The sequence below is a fragment of the Balaenoptera physalus genome (assembly GCF_965194825.1).
Source record: "Balaenoptera physalus genome assembly, chromosome: 17".
NCBI classification, from domain to species: domain Eukaryota; kingdom Metazoa; phylum Chordata; class Mammalia; order Artiodactyla; family Balaenopteridae; genus Balaenoptera; species Balaenoptera physalus.
In genome coordinates, this window is record NC_138895.1 from 13316069 (window position 1) to 13333175 (window position 17107).

The following is a 17107-nucleotide window of genomic DNA, read 5'->3' on the forward strand; positions in this document are numbered from 1 at the left end:
TAAGGGCAAAACTGAGATTTCCCTGAAGAAGTTCTGCCTGCGGACTACAGCTGCCCAAGAGTTTCCAGCCTGCCCACCTGCCCTACACATTTCAACCTTGCCAGCCCTCACAATTGCTTAAGCCAATTCCTTGAAATTAGGGGAAAAAATATATAGGGATACATATACATACATATATTACACACACACACACACACACACGTATAGATAAATATGGACACACATAGGTGTAGGTTATCTCTTATTGGCTCCATTTCTCTGGAACTGGAGAACGCTGACTGATATAGATTTTGGTACCATGAAGTGGGTGCGGCCATAACAAAGACCTAAAAATGTGGAAGTGGCTTTGGAATTGGGTAATGGCAGAGGCTAGAAGAGTTTTGAGGCGTACAATAGAAAAAAACCTAAACTGACCTGAAGAGACTGTTGGTAGAAATATGGATGTTAAACTCAATTCTGGTGAGGATTCAGAAGGAAGTGAAATGCCTGGTAGAGAAAGCTTCTATCATCCTAAAGAATACACACACACACACACACACACACACACACACACAGTCATGACTAGAATGCTGATAGAAATATGAACATTAAAGGTGCTTCTGGGGCTTCCCTGGTGGTGCAGTGGTTAAGAATCCACCTGCCAATGCAGGGGACATGGGTTCGAGCCCTGGTCCAGGAAGATCCCACATGCCATGGAGCAACTAAGCCTGTGAACCACAGCTACTAAGCCTGCATCCTAGAACCCGTGAGCCACAACTACTGAGCCTGTGCACCATAACTACTGAAGCCCACGTGCCTAGAGCCTGTGCTCCGCGACAAGAGAAGCCAGTGCGATAAGAAACCCGCGCACCGCAATGAAGAGTAGCCCCTGCTCGCGGCAACTAGAGAAAGCCCGCGCTCAGCAACGAAGACCCAACGCAGCCAAAATAAATAAATAAATAAATAACTTATTTGAGAAAAAAAAAAAGGTGTTCCTGGTGAGATCTCAGAAGGAAATCAGGAACGTGTTATTGGCTACTGGAAGGATGGGGATCCTTGTTGTAAGTTGCAGAAACCTTGGCTGAACTGTGTTGTACTACTGGGTGGAAAGTGGAACTTGTAAGTGAGGAACGACTCAGAGGGCAAAGCTGAAGCACCAGAGGGAGAAGCCATGGGCCCAGAGGGTAGGGCAGGGTACCAAGCCACAGAAATTATCCTCAGGCCTTGAAACTTAATGAGTTTGTCCTCCTGGGTTTTGAACTTGATTAGGACCAGTGACCCTTTTACTCCTTCCATGCTTCCCTTTTGGAATGAGGATGTTTACCCTATGCTTGCCCACCACTGTATTTTGCAGCAGTTAATCTGTTCTACAGGTTCACAGGTCCACAAATAGAGAGAAATTTTGCTCCAGAAGAGACCACATACCTGATTTAGATGACTTAGATGATAAGATTTGGGACTTTTGATAAGATGATATTTACATGACATTTTGGACTTGGTGTTGATGCTACACTAAGTTGAGACTCCGGGGATGTTGGGATGGCATAAATGACTTCACCCGAAAGACAGACATGAATTTTGGGGCACCAGAGGGTAGATAATGGGTTAAACAGTGGCCCCAAAAAGGTAAGTCCAAGTCCTAACCTTTGGTACTTGTGAAGGCTACATGGAAACAGAGTCTTTCAAGTTAAGGATCTTGAGACGAGATCATTCTGAATTTGGGGAGGATCCTAAATCTAATGACTAGTGTCCTTAAAGGAGGAAGGAGGGAGAGATTTGGCTTTACACAGCTACGTTAAGATGGAGGCAGAGAATGGAGGGATGTGTGTACAAGCCAAGGAACGCCAGGGGCTGTCAGCAGCCACTAGAAGCTAGAGGAAGCAAAGAAGGATTCTCCCTTAACACCCTGGGAGGGAATGTGGCCTTGCTGATGCCTTGAGTTTGGACCTCTGGCCTCCAGAGCCGTGACAGAATAAATTTCTGTTGTTTTAAGCCACTAAGTTTGTCGTAATTTGTTATGGCAGATCTAGGAAACAAATAAGTTGCGTGAAGCGTCTATCAGAATTCTTTAATCTGCTTTTGTAACTTTTCTCTAAGGTGAAATTATATCAAAGTTGAAAGTTTAAATAAAATAACATCCGATAATATCTTCAGCTTGGTATGTAAATCCTTATGTAAACTGGTACCTGCCTCTTGTGCTCTCAAAATCATTTTACTCTGTCTCAAGACCATCTATATTTTACGACATCTTTTTAAAAGAGCTGGGCTCATATAAAAGAATCTGCCCCATGGTAGAATACTTACCACAAATAGTTAAGTAATTTAATATATGCTTTATTTGTTAAAACTTACCAGCTGTTTTTCACTCACAGGAGACGGAGGTGTGGGAGCAGCTTCTCCAGAAGCAGGACGCCAGGTCAAGAGCCTTTAAAACACCAAAATCATACCAGTCACTGAGAGTGTGAACCACGCCACATCCAACATGTTTTGAAACGAAACGAGCTGGGAAGCAAGTTCAAGGTGTCCTACAAATGATTCGGGTGCCAACAAGTCATTTAGCAAGACTATGTCTTAGTTTCCCAATCAGTAAAAACTCCACTACAATTCAATTACAAACTTATCCCTTAGAAAAAGATGATAATTAACCGTAAAATACAATATTTACAATATTGTAATACAAAATACAATAAATTTTCCTTAGATTATTACATTTACAGTAACTAAAACAAATGCTGAGATTTTCTTTTTTTCAATTCAGAACCACTGCTTCGTTTAATCTGGATGAATAAAATCTTATTAAATCATTTCATTATGACTCCAATTTTAAATGATCAGACTAAAAGTTTGGGTATATAAAAAATTTAATTCATGTATTTATTACGGTTTTATAGGAGTCTGATTTGCAATAAACACAAATTCAAAGAACACTGAGATATTTTAAAAAGGATTTCTGTTACGAGAAATCACTAATTACTATCAAACCTTTTATGTCCATCATTCAATATACAAATATAAAGTTGTATAAAATCTTCTTACGCATGTGGAATTGTGGTTTTGAAGATGTCCAGTGTGCAGTTACAAGTTTTATCCCAGATTTCTAGGGTAAATTTTTCACCATTCAGAATAACAACATTCTCTAAGCAGTTTGTACCAGATCGTGCTAACTGCTCATTGTCTAGAAAAGAAAAGAGCAATTCACTTGTGTATTACCAGGGTCACATTTAACACTTTGTGTCACTTATCTGGTACAGACCTACCTTGCTGCACACACCAGTAGAGCTGGGCAAAAATGTCATCCAGAAGTACATCACTGAGTACTTCTAAATACTGGGTGAACACATCGCAGATCGCATAAAGCGCGTGATTACATGTCGTCGTCATCCACTCCGCTTTCTACAGGGGAGACAGTCATTAAATGAAGGTCGGGCCATTCATCAACTACTAGAATTTCAAAGAAATATGTTTGCATATTTAAAACGTAAGCCTGTAGGTTCCTTTCAGAGCACTTAACTCCTTGAATATGACATTCACCTCAACTTTATATCTGATCTTCTCTTCATTATCCCATAACCATCTGTATATAAAATAACTATTTTCTGCACTGTTTTATTAAAAAAAACCACCACTGCATTGTCTGGCTATTAACGCTATGACTTTTCAAACAACAGACACTAATAACAAGTTGGTCTTGCTCCAGAATATGATAGAACATGGAAGAAAAACAGAGGAAGGCAATGATAAGAATTTACCCAAGTGGGTTAGCATAGGTTTAAAATAAAATGGGTGTAAGTAGGGGACTTCCCTGGTGGCGCAGTGGTTAAGAATACGCCTGCCAGGGCTTCCCTGGTGGCGCAGTGGTTGAGAATCTGCCTGCTAATGCAGGGGACACGGGTTCAAGCCCTGGTCTGGGGGGATCCCACATGCCACGGAGCAACTGGGCCCGTGAGCCACAACTACTGAGCCTGCATGTCTGGAGCCTGTGCCCCACAACGGGAGGGGCCACGATAGTGAAAGGCCCGCACACCACGATGAAGAGTGGCCCCCGCTTGCCGCAACTAGAGAAAGCCCTCGCGTGAAACGAAGACCCAACACAGCCAAAAATAAATAAATAAATAAATAAATAAAGTAGCTATTAATTAAAAAAACAAAAAACAAGAATCCGTCTGCCAATGCAGGGGACACAGGTTCGAGCCCTGGTCCAGGAAGATCCCACATGCTGCGGAGCAAGTAAGCCCATGCGCCACAACTACTGAGCCTGCGTTCTAGAGCCCGTGAGCCACAACGACTGAGCCTGCGTTCTAGAGCCCGCGAGCCACAATTACTGAGCCCGCACATCACAACTACTGAAGCCCACGCGCCTAGAGGTGGTGCTCCACAACAAGAGAAGCCCGCGCACTGCAACGAGGAGTAGTCCCCACTTGCCATAACTAGAGAAAGCCCGCGCAGCAACAAAGACCCAACATAGCCCCCCAAAAAGGGGGGGGAGTGTAAGTAATTTCTTTATTTTTCTCAAATGGACTAATCTGGACTAATTTTTATACATGGTTTTGTGCCAGGGCATAAACATATGTCTACTTAGTCCACTTTATAAAATGTTTTAAGAGTCTACCTGTAGATCTAAAATAAAATTTTGCGCAGGTCAGAGAGGTCCCCAATTTTGCATTTAATACAGTATATGGGACAAAACACGAAGAACTGATGTTCTTTCCCACACTTACTGGAACACATACTGTAACTGGTCTGTAGTAAAAGACTTTGAAATAAATAGATAAATAAACAAACGCGCATTCCTTATTCAATTCAGAATAAGAAGCACCATGAATACTAAGGAGAGCTCTGATGTTTTACTTGTGACAACATTAAAATGAGGAAAAGACACTGGAAGTTCAACAAAAACACTGAAAACAAAACTCAATTCATTAACTCACTTCTATCCCCAAACTGCATTGTTTATAAAGACTTACTACTGTATTATAATGCCTTAAAGAAAAAATTTCTAGGATTTTTTTCTGTTCACTGTGCTTAATTTGAAATACTAAAATGTTATTAGGGAAAAAAAGAACCTTTTGACTTCACTGTGTTAAATGAAAATCTCATGTTCTCTTACCTCTGTCTGCTGTTCTGGCAATTTCATGTTGTCAAAGATTCTGAAAACAATTCTAAATAAATCCTGCCACCAGTGTTTTTCGTAAGTGTGGCCATAAGTTTTCATTATTTCAAACATTACTGTTAAACCCCTAAAATGATAAAATGTAATTAGGAAAGCTATAATACAAAAAAGCATACCACATTAGTATCCCCCTCCTAAAATAGTTTTTATAGTTAGTGCAAAAAGTTACTGAAAGCAAAGTTTAAAACTGGTTTTAAACTAACACATGATACTGAGCTTTAAAAAATTTAGGTTGTAAAACAGGTTTCTTTAGGATGCATCCTTTTGGAAAAAACTCCAAACGCCTTGGCCTGAAAATTTTTTCTTCTACTTTTCTTCCACTCCCACCCCATCATTCCAGCATTTAAAAAATGTAAATGGAATTATAGATTGAGAAAGATCATCATTTGGGTGAATATTAATTTTGTGGCACTGTGGCCACGGAAATCAGTCTAAGAACAAATAAAATTAGATTTTGGAAAATCTTTTTCAAAGAGCTATAGGAATTTTTAGTTAACACTCTAATTGTTCACATAATATCCTCAAACTGAAGGATTTATCAAACTAATCCACTAAGACACTAGTGTGGGAAGGGTGTCTGTTTCCTGCTGTATCCCAGGCCAGAGCAGCACTGTCACACAGAGGCACACAGTTAAGTGTTCCTTGAACAAATAAACTGCTTTAATATCCCATTCTTCTCTTTTGAATAAGTGTTAAAACTAAAACTCAAAATTGCCTTCTGATTCCTTATTACCTTCCTTGAAATAATGCCTTCATGTAAACATTAAAAAGCTTGATCTTTTCTCTATACATTAATTTCTTCTAGTAAAATATAGGTACCCTTCCACTTAGAAAAGGTTTATATTTCGAAAAGTCTGACAGTAGGCCAGAACAAAATTTCCTTTGAAACACCGCATAAGGACTGGTACGTGGTCTAGTTCATTTGCTGCTCTGCTACCACCCCCCGGGCCTAGTACATGCCTGATACATAGTGGGCTCTAAACAAGTAGTTGTTCAATAGATGTGTAAAATAACATTACGGTAGTTCAGTCCTACGGCAAGTTCACAACAGTTTATTTGATCTGTAAGATACCTAATGTGTAAAATCAGAAGTAAAGGAACTACAGTAAAGGAATTCCTGTGGAAGAAACACACTTTGTCTTCCCCAGGAGAACCGTGTCAGAGTTCCATGTCTCCCCTACAGTGGACAAGGCTCCCTCTTCCTCCCACTCCAAGTAAACCGGATGCTAACCCCCGGGCTGGGGTGAGTGGACGTGAAGACCCTGTTCCTTCCAGGCCCCCAAAGCAAGCGCAGAGCTATGGAGGTTTCCAAGGTTTTTTACTATTGAACATGTTCTGATGAATACTTAAGTTGCTGGTGTAGGGAAAAACAATGTGTAGGGCTCCAGGTTAATTATTCAACCCTAAATCTACAGAATTCTGAGGGACTCAAATGAGAATGCATTTGAAAGTACTTTGTAATTAGTGTGTTATACAAATCATAGTGCTGCATTTTTAAATGTAATCTAAATAACTGCCTTTACAAATCCTGGAATGAGGTAAGAAAATCAAAGCCATCACTGAACAAAGTTTACTCTTATTTTCCCTCTTTTCTACCAATTAGAACATCCCTTTTCTCTCCTCTTTAACAACTAAACCCATCCATAATCTGAACATAGGATATGGTGAGAAGCAAGGTAGCATGGTCCCAGACAAGGACAGGCTGAGAGGCTAAGAAAGCAGGTAGGTCCACGTCAAACAGACTTCTACAAATAAACAAGGGCAGGGAGGGGGGGTGATGAGTTTCCATGACTCGTCAGTTATGACATGTTCGCTGCTCTACTGAAGTGGCTGGACATTTGAAAGCTGTATATCTAAATAATTTAGAGTTGTATCAATTGGGGGTCATCTTGAATTTTATCAAGTTTCCTAACAGGTCCACTGACAAAAATTCCTCGATGCCTAAATGCGAAATATAATGTCATATGTGCTTGTGATTACTAAATTCTATAACAAGTTTCCAAGGTGTGAGTCATATTTTGGATTATTTTCTATTTCACAAAATTTGTTATAACAAATAGCACTATAAAAGTGAAACATTTCTTAGGCTATAAAACAAACTTAACCTTGGCTGGGAATAGGTGTGGTTCTGGCATAAGGGGCAGAAGGAGAGATTCATTCTTTCATTATATTCTATCATGGATTTGTTACAAGTCTATACTACCTTTCTGATGCACTGTTGACAGACATTAGGATACACAAGTTGCTCATTTCAATTTGGCCGTCAAAAATACAGGGTGAGAAAAACAATACTATGGGATTGATGTGAACTCTAACAAATTCATAACAACTTCTTATAACTGTAAGAAGTGTGCACTGAGTACTTGTCTGGTTACATTATACCCATAATAGTTTCTTTACAAATGGACTGGATATTCATATAGATCTTTTATTGAGAATATACTTTTGAAAGAGTTCAATTCTTTTTGAACAGGTCTGTATTATTCAAAACTATGTTACTGGCCAGTCTTCAAAAAGAAATGGTTCTTCACCTAAAATCCACCAAAGACATGCATTTGGAAATTCTTTTATCATTCATCAGAAAATAAATTTTGGTGCTAACTTCAATTTCTGATTGGAAACAAATGTATGAAAAGACAGAATGTGTAAATTAACATAGAACCTAAAACTCAAAGTAGGCCATAATCAAATTTTAAGGAAAAGTAATTTATTTCCATTTTTTATTGTTACTCTACTTAACATATTTTAAAATCTGCCTATCGAATGACTACTATATTTGATAAAATTGAACTTGCGTTCACAAGTTGATTTGATTAAAGTAAGAATAAGCCTCTCAAAATCTTAATTACAAGTACTGGCTGTTACCTGGTTCTTACATCTAACTTGCATCTGTTGATGACACAGGACAACTCGAAGAGAACTGGGAACCATCCCCTCACCCACACCCTGTCTTCAGGTGCCACATTCATGTCGTCGCTTGTGTATTCCTTGAAAGCCTTCAAGAAGAAACGTAGGTTTATTAAAGGCAAAACATAATACCTATACATTAAGCATATTATTTCTCCAAAAATTTTTTTAACACTTTACTAATCAAAAGTGAGCAATTTGATAACTTAAAAAAAGATGGAGATTACAACTGCCTATAGAGCACTGGACTAGAACCAAAAGTTGCTTTCAGCTTCAACTCCATCACCAGCTTTCTGCATCATTCAGGTTTCCATTTTTATCATTTAAATGGTTATTACATCATGCAGCCATGCCACCACACTGGGGAGGTGTGAAGATCAAATGAGTAGATGTACGTAAGAAGAACCAGACACCCCACAGGTCCATGTCAGTATGTAGTAAAAATCTATGAAGCGTCACTGCTCCTTACGATAGTTACAAAGATAGATTCAGATATGCAAGTCAAAGGTGGCAGCCAGGTTGCCAATTCAACCTTTTACTTCAGTGCTTAAGCCTACACTCATCCACAGTCAACTTTAGTATATTAAGGTAATGGCTAAAAACACAGGCTTGGGTTCAAATCCTAGGTCTCCTTTACTATCCCCCGCACGCAGGGGCACATTTTTAACTTCTTTGCGCCTCAGATTCCTTATCTACATGGGACTATAACACAACCTATCCCATAAAGCTGTTATGGAATATTAAACAAGTTAATACACATGAAACACTCAGAAAAATACCTGACATCTTCAACAAATGTAACCATAACTCAGATAATTTTGAAAAATAAATACTTCATATCCCCTCAATTCCCAAATAAACTTGGATCTCTGACTGGAAATAAATGCTCAGTAACATTCTGTTTACTAAATGATGCTATACCTGAGGTCTATCAGACACATATTTTGCACAATGGCGAATAAGTCGAATTGCTTCCATACTTGTGTCTGGGAAAGCTGCATTGCATGCAAATTCAGACAAACATTTCACCGCATCCTGGAAAGAATCAATGGTTGCTGGAAAGTGTTTTTCAAACACAAGGGCTATACGGGAGAAAAACACATAAATATAATTATCAATTTTCAGCTTTTCTTAATTATACCTCAAATACACCAACCTCTAGATGTAATGGATACTTCTTAAAGATTAAGGGTTTTAATGTCCAACAGACATCGGTTCCAACGTCTGTCCTGACCAGTTACTTGACTGCCTTGAGTAGTAGAAACAGGGAAACAGGCCTGTGTTTTGTTTACACTATAAACCCAGCACCTAATAGAGTGACTGGTACACAGTAGATACAAAATCAACAGATGCTGAGTGAATATTCAAAATTACATTTAATCTCTCTGTATCTGAGTTTCTTAATCTATAAAATGGTGATAATAATATGCACAGGATAGTGGTAAGCACTAAATAAAATGTAAGTAAAGTGCTTAGCACTGTACTTAATTTATTTAATTCAAGCAAGCACTCAATAAATGACAGCTATGATGATGTCATCATTCTTGATGTTGATGATGACGACATCATTATCTTCTAGAGAGGCTTAATTAAGATCCTTAGTATTTTATTCTTCTTTAAAGTCAAAGGAGGCTGTGTAGTGCAGTGGTGAAAAACAAATGCTGTGCTTTAAGACTCTCTGGCTTTGCATCTCAACTCCATCACTCACTAGTTTTGTGCCTTTAGACAAATTACTTAACCTCACTGGGTCTGAGTTTCCTTATCTATTAAAAAAAAAAAGAGAGACTAATAAAGATATTTATCTCATACAGTTACTGTGAAGATTGAAGAAAATGCATGCAAAGTGCTTATAGTGTTTGCCATATAGTAAACATTCGATAAATGTTAACTATAATATTATAATAATGATAACACTGTCATTATTTACTCTGCTTCTGTAGGCAAAACTTGGAAAACTTGAAGCCCATGACAAGCCCATAATCTTATACTTGAATTATCTTCTGAACACATTAAAGTTTTGTTTTCTTTAACTTGAACAGAGCTTAGAGAATACTCACTGACAATATGCCCCGTTGTTTGGAATGCAAGTTCAACTATGCTTTCATCTTGATCGGATGCTGCTAGATGAAATACAGAGAAAATGTTCTTCCATCCAGACCGAATGTTAGCAGCTTGAGAATTAACCATTTGTGCTATACACCGTACAACCATATCTCGAATTGTTGGAGACCTAAAATAGTAATACAATTGCTTGGATAAAACTCATCAGGTTTTTTTCCTTTTCTTTGGTTTTTCCCCCTACTGTGGAAAATAAGGTATTTTTCTGATATTAAGCAATTCAACAAATATAATACCTGTTCCGTTTCATTATATGTTCAAAAGGTCTTAAGAAATCCTTCTGGAATCTGAAATTAGCAAGCTCCCCTTTCTCTAAGAACTTCATTGACAATTGCCTCAAGGAGTCTACTGCAAAAATAGCTACATCTTCATTAGGATTACAGCCAACCTGTAATGGCAACAGAAATATAGGGTGCTAATATCAGCAGTGAAACTTGCTAATTCTTTATTTTTTATTTTAGAAAAAATATATAATTAATAGCATAGATAGGTAAATTCAAAGATTCTCCATAAAGGCACTAAGTGTGCTAACAATTTTTCTCAACAAGAAGAACATATTTTAACTAAATTCTTAAAACCTAGAGCAATTATTTCTAAAAGAAAAAACAGGACTCAAAGGGTTTTCTAAATCTAATTACAAAAATGTAATAAAAAACTGCTTGGAAAGGAAAAAGGTCTCAATTAGATCATGATAAGGAAATTTTAAACAACAAAAAATTACAAATTAAGCAAAGCCTATAATTACTCAAATACCTTATTAAAATGATCTCCAATAACTTCCCAAATTCGAGACCACTGCAATCTTATTCTTCCCATGTTGTAATATGATATTTCTACTATTTTTTGTAGACTAAACATTCTTGGATGTGTAGTGGAAAGCAATTCATCCATAGACACAGCACAGAGCCAACGGACAAAACCCACTGTAATATAAACAGATTAACATTTTTCAAACTTAACTTTGAAGTGTTTTAAGCCAAAAAATCAGTTTTTAAGTGGAGTAAATGTACATACTTACCAATAGCGTTTCCATCTAGCCTTGTGGACCCTGTAAATATTCTAAAGAAAAAAACATAATTCAAAAACTTGTAATGTCTCACTTCTGATACATCAATTCAAAAGTAAGTGGCCTGGGGTACGAGCTACTTTTATCTGTTTTAAGGGAACCAAAAATCAGGTAATCAAATGAATATTTTTTATCATGTATGTTAGTAACAAGTATAGCTTGGATGTTCCTCCCTCCCTCCTTTGTACCGAATGATATATTAGAGTACAAATACATTGTTGTAATTTTATTAGTAAATTTATTAACACTAGGAAAGGTATCTTATGAGAGTCTTAGAATAAGAAAAATGTTAAGTTGTAAAACTAATAACTGGCATACACAAAACAAGATTTTTTAATTTTCCTGAGTATTTACTCACATTAAACATGTTTTAAAATGAAAACTTCTACTTTATTTTTACAAGCAATGTGCATTTGATTAAAAAACTCATTTATGTTAAATTACAAATGATTAATAGAACCTTGCAAATAGTCTCCAACAGTTTAACCAACAAGTGGCTAACCCGCTTTCCTTACAGAATTCAAATGGTTAGAGCTAAGCTATGCTGTCCAGCTTTGCCCTGCCTTCTTCACTGAGCTCTTTTACTGTGTTTCAAAGTTTCATAAAAGATTTCAGCATAAACATATTAGTCCTCTTATTTTGAAGTCTGAATTTTTATCCATGTTCTGAGTTTGTAACCAAGGGTTCGATGTGACTTCCAGGATGAACTGATATTCCGTAATTTAAAATGTACATCATAGTATTTGTACGATAAAAAGGAAACCTCAAAGGCAGGAGCAGGTCAAATATCAAACTTAGAAATAACAGTCGTCATAGTAACAGTAATAGCTAACAACAATCACAAGGTGGATACTATCCTAAGTGCTTTATATATATCCACTCACATAATAATCACAAACACCATGAGGTGTGTATATACTATTATATTCCCAATTTTATCAACATAGAAACTGACGCACAAAGATATTTAATAACTTTCTGAAAGTCACAGAACCAGTAAGCGTTAGAGACAAGACTCAAACCAGGACAGGCAGACTCCAGAGTCCACCCTCTCAACCACTTTGCTACACTGCTTCACACTTACCTGAGCAAAACATAATTTAAACATTTAAAATACATTCTAGTTTTTTCCTACTACCACTATCTAAAAATTCTGGGTATATCATGATGTTTCAACCTCAGTGTCCTTGAAGGTCTATGCATCCTGGCAATGAGTAACAAAAACAAGATAGGAAAAATGGCTTAAAAATGAGATTCGCTAGACTATGCATTATGAATGTCATTAAGCTGTTTCTCAAACTAGAGGTATTCTCATGGAAGGCAATGGCTATAAAAACCATACCACAAAGAAGGTCAAAACTAAACAGTACAGGGGAAACAACAGGAAAAGGAACAAAAGAAACGAGAAAGCTTTTCTTTTTTTTAACTGAGAAGGAAGCAAATGACAAAGTATATAGGAGTAAAGAACAGAAGCAGAGGTGGCGATTATATGCAACTCCAGGGGAAAGCAGCAATGAATCCTCTAAATGTGGTGAGATGGTGAAGAACAAAGGCACCAAGAACAGAGAAGATCATCAGCAAACAGGTTCTGCAGACGCAGGAGACAGTGGAACGTAGGTGGAGCGTGCATCCTGGGAAAGGGCATTTAAATTCCCACTCACTTTGGTAGCCTCTGAGGGGTCACTCTATTTCTAGTAGCGCTCCACTAAAGATAAGCCATATGGTGGAGCACAGCAGTCTGTGGAGGCATTTAAAGTTAAACCTTAATATACTAAGGCAGGAGAACAGAGCTGTGTTTCACAGAATCATCTATGAAATGGATTCTACGTGCCATGTATGAAAAGCAGAGAACAGAAGCATGAGAATCTTGTGTGTTAATATTAAAAGACATTCCCTGAAAAGTACGAGTAGGAAAAAAAAATTGATAGATTACTGAATTCATTCACATTATGATAGCAATTAACATTGCAAAAAAAAAAAAAAAGATAAAACTTGCAGATTCTGGATCAAATAAACTTTTAGCTGTATGCAACATACAGGCAGACTAAATTACTGTGTATTTAAAGTTTTCATAGTGAAAATATCAGAGGTAGCATTTACTGCTTAGACCCAAATGAAAGATGTTTACGAGCAAACACAGTTGGGGAGGAGCTGTCCATATTTTCTGACGGGTGACAGAATATCCAAAGCGTGGGATGGGCCAGTATAAAGCTAGATCTGGTGTGCTTAAAAAACAGTAATAAAAATAGAAACTATGGTACTAAGTAACTTGTTTTTAACTTTCAGGGGTAAATCATTCCTGGACAAAATCCACCCCTGCAAGGTTTAGTAATACTTATGAAGTATCTGGTTTAACAATGCCTAGCAAATGTTTCCCTAGCAAATCCTAGAGGATCAGGTACTCCAGATTAAAGTGCCCTATATTCTCCTAAATTCTAATAGTACAGGATTCCAAATACAAAAGTGAAGATAATCAGAAAATTTTACCATTTTAAAGCTTTTGATGGAACCACATATATTTCTCCATTGATTAAGAAACAGAAGCTACATATAATTAAGTAAAGAAAAATTATTTTATTTTCCATATTTAGCTCCTATACTTGTCACAACAGATTATCCAGAACAATAGGCCTAAGGACAGAAAAATGACTTTTTTTGCTGGACAAGTACAGAACTTTCCAGGATGATGCCTGACAATATTCTCACCACTGTCTTGAATACCAGGGATATCTCACTGAATTAGCTTATAGACTAGAATCAGAATATTACAAATAAAAATAAACTCAGATACTCAGAAAGGAATTCAGAAGAAATTTAACAAGGAAGTGATATGTACCACATAAGAATAATCTTTTAACAAATCAAAGAGGTAACTTTTAATGCTTTCACTATAAAGTAAAATTTAAATATTGAGGTCTTATATAAAATTGGACATTGAATTTATGTTGCGGAAGTATCTGGTGATGATGAGTTTGAGACAATGAAGTACTAACAGAATTTGTGCCAAGACTCCTCTGAAACAGCACACATTCTTAAAATGGAGAGGCATATCATTTGTTCAAATGAGTGACATGTCTCCCTGTAACAAACAGTGCACAGCTGGATAAATCAGAACTGGCTTTGGTCATATAAAATATATTATGGAAACAGACTGTTGCCTGTATAGATTCTCATAATGACAGTGAAGATGATTTTCTGGATGGCTAGAAAACCATTTGAAAGATATCTATCCTAGCAGTAGAAGGGCAGATATTACACTGCTCTGGAGCTGTACATGCAGGCAGAAAGGCAGAGAGGTTGAACACACTCAGAGGTATGCTGCCTCAGTGTATATCTCGGTGCCACTCCTCCAAATTCTCTACTAATCAAAGGGTTATGGTAATAATCAAGACAAGATTAGCCGGGTTGTGAGAATGAGCAAATTATCTAATTCCCCTCGTCTCAGTTTCCTCATTTGTAAATTGAGGACAATAATACTACTTATCTCATAGGTTGCTGAAAGGATAAAATGAAGTTAACACATGGAAAGCACTTCGTGCTTTTTCTGTTTGTTTTAAAGTGAATCAGTTATACATATACATATATCCAACTCTTTATTAGATCCCCTTCCCAGAAAGCACCTTGAAAAGTGCCAAGCAGCACATGTTAAGCCTTTGAGTTATATAGTAGGTATAAGATGATACACAATCTTTTTTCAACCTTCACAAGAGAAAGGCAAATTACCTCCTTCCCTTAAAAAAAAAAAAAAGGAAAGCAAGTGGACATTGGACATGAAGAATTCTTTTCAAGGAAAAAGTTCCAGGGAGTATTGCCAGGGCCAGTAGCAAATGAACACTCTGGTTCTGTCTATACTTAGAGCTACAAGTTTTTATCTAAAGCAAAGTAAAATAATGGATCAGCATGAGTCTCTAAGCACCAAAAAAAATTATAGTACATATTGTATTTTTGAAAGTTTCCATCAGAAGTGTTAAAAAAAAATTTAAACATCAGTGTTGTAAAATGTTAAGTTTCAATTATTTGGGCATCCATCTGGAAAAAGCTCGTCTTCAAAAAAAAAAAAACAACACACTAGATATTGTTTTACACACTGGGAATTTTTAAAATCTAGAATAAACTAAATATTCTATAGTAAAATAAACCATAGTGTAGATTTTCTTTTAGAAAACAAACTAAAAATGAGGAATATCTGGTAATGTATATAATATACAAATTCTGAAATCCTATTCAAAGAAGTTTATAATGAGAATTGCCAGCAAACCCCTTCCTTTCATCCATAATGCAATCCTATATCATACACTCAAAAAGACAAATTATACTCTATTTTCAAATAGGGATAAAAAGGGGAGTACATTTTCTATAAAGGAAATTTTTAAAAAATAAAGGAAAAAAAGAACCATGTTTTTTCTCATCAAGGTTACAATTTCCCTAATGCCCACTAATGTCTATCACTTAAATTTTCATACTGTTTATCTCCTTCCTATATTCTATGATTTGAAAGCAAAATTATAGGTACTTCATCATTTAAATCACAGCGTATCACAATACAGTCTTATATTACTTAAGAGAAGATGTCCTGGCAATAACGTTTCTCTTTTAACTAACGAGGGGCTACACCTAAGTGCTACAGGATTACAACAGTGTCCCTCTGAGAAGGGAGTAAAGCAAGCGCCTTACCTATCTACGGCGACGACGACACTCTGAGAACTGGTCTCTCCAATGGATTCCTGAATACTTGCTATCTGTTTCCAGTCCACATTTCCTCCCACTGCCACACAGCAAAGAGAGGCATTTCAGTTTGAAAAGGATTCAGCGGAAGAGCGCACGTTCAGTTCTAAGACACATTTCTGAAATCAGTTATTTTCCTAATGAAAGAAATCAAGCTTTGGGGGAGCGATTCTTTTGGTATCAGTGACCATTTATCAAGGCCAAAGGTGCTTATTGAGCTATATACTAAGTGGCATACAGACATGGTTAAAGACACAAACTGTGTTTGCAAAGATCACACAAATCAGGGGCACTGAGAATTTTGATCACAAAATTAATGACATTAGGAATAATTTCCCTCACTGTTTAAGAAACACAGCACTAACCCCAGTTCCAAAGTTATCTCTACTAAGGAGGATTCCCAATTCCATGTATCGATAATTAGATCTCCCCTGTAATGCACTCTCCAGTCCCATTTACAAATGTTTACTGGAAATTCTACCAGTATGCTGTAATATCCTCTTATTCAAAAGAATCACGCATCTTTTCCCCCAACATTGGTTCCATGTGTTAGGTAGCAAAAACAACAATTTCCCCAGTTTTCAAACTCTTAACCTTACAATCATCTTTGATATCCTTCTCTTCCTCCACTTTCACTAAATCTTTCTTTTGGGCTGTTTTTCATATGATTCACTCATTTTCATTCCTACTCGGTTTAGACTGTTGTAATTTCAGGCCCAGATTACTATTACTATATATAACAGTTTCCTCACTGCTTTCCCTTTTGTTGATTTTTCCCCTCTTCAATCTCTCCTTTCTTCTCCTGGAGATTAATTTTCCTCAATCATCACCTTCATTTTGCTTACTATTACTTTCAGGACAAAGTATAAACTTTTCAGCCTAGCGCTTAAGGCAGTTCCCTTCAACAATCTTGCCAATACCTGTCTATTCAGGCCATCCCACAACTACCTAAAATTTATCTACCAAGACCCAAATTTGAGTTCTCAATGAAGGATTCGCCTCCACTGTTTCACCTTCCTCTGTAAGTATTTAAGTTTATACTTAAATACTGCTCAAATCAGAATTTCTTCCATTTAGTTTCTTATTTAAATTACTTTAGGTGTGTCACTGTTGCCTTCTCAGCCAGATAAAAAGTTCCAAGA

The 17107-nt window shown here is 36.9% G+C and overlaps 1 protein-coding gene across 3 annotated transcripts in view; it reads right to left on the reverse strand.

Moving 5' to 3' along the window:
• The window catches only part of ARFGEF1 (ARF guanine nucleotide exchange factor 1), a 147280-nt gene that overhangs the window by 13263 nt on the left and 116910 nt on the right, over nt 1-17107 (reverse strand). For all 3 annotated transcript variants that reach the window (XM_082433579.1, XM_082433578.1, XM_082433580.1), the window contains 11 exons: nt 15915-16005; nt 11193-11233; nt 10928-11097; nt 10411-10562; nt 10114-10286; nt 8978-9138; nt 8015-8145; nt 5087-5216; nt 3237-3372; nt 3016-3154; nt 2332-2404 (listed from right to left, as the gene is read on the reverse strand). In XM_082433579.1, coding sequence (XP_082289705.1) covers nt 2332-2404; nt 3016-3154; nt 3237-3372; nt 5087-5216; nt 8015-8145; nt 8978-9138; nt 10114-10286; nt 10411-10562; nt 10928-11097; nt 11193-11233; nt 15915-16005 — 1397 coding nt within the window. The remainder of the gene's footprint in view (nt 1-2331; nt 2405-3015; nt 3155-3236; nt 3373-5086; nt 5217-8014; nt 8146-8977; nt 9139-10113; nt 10287-10410; nt 10563-10927; nt 11098-11192; nt 11234-15914; nt 16006-17107) is intronic.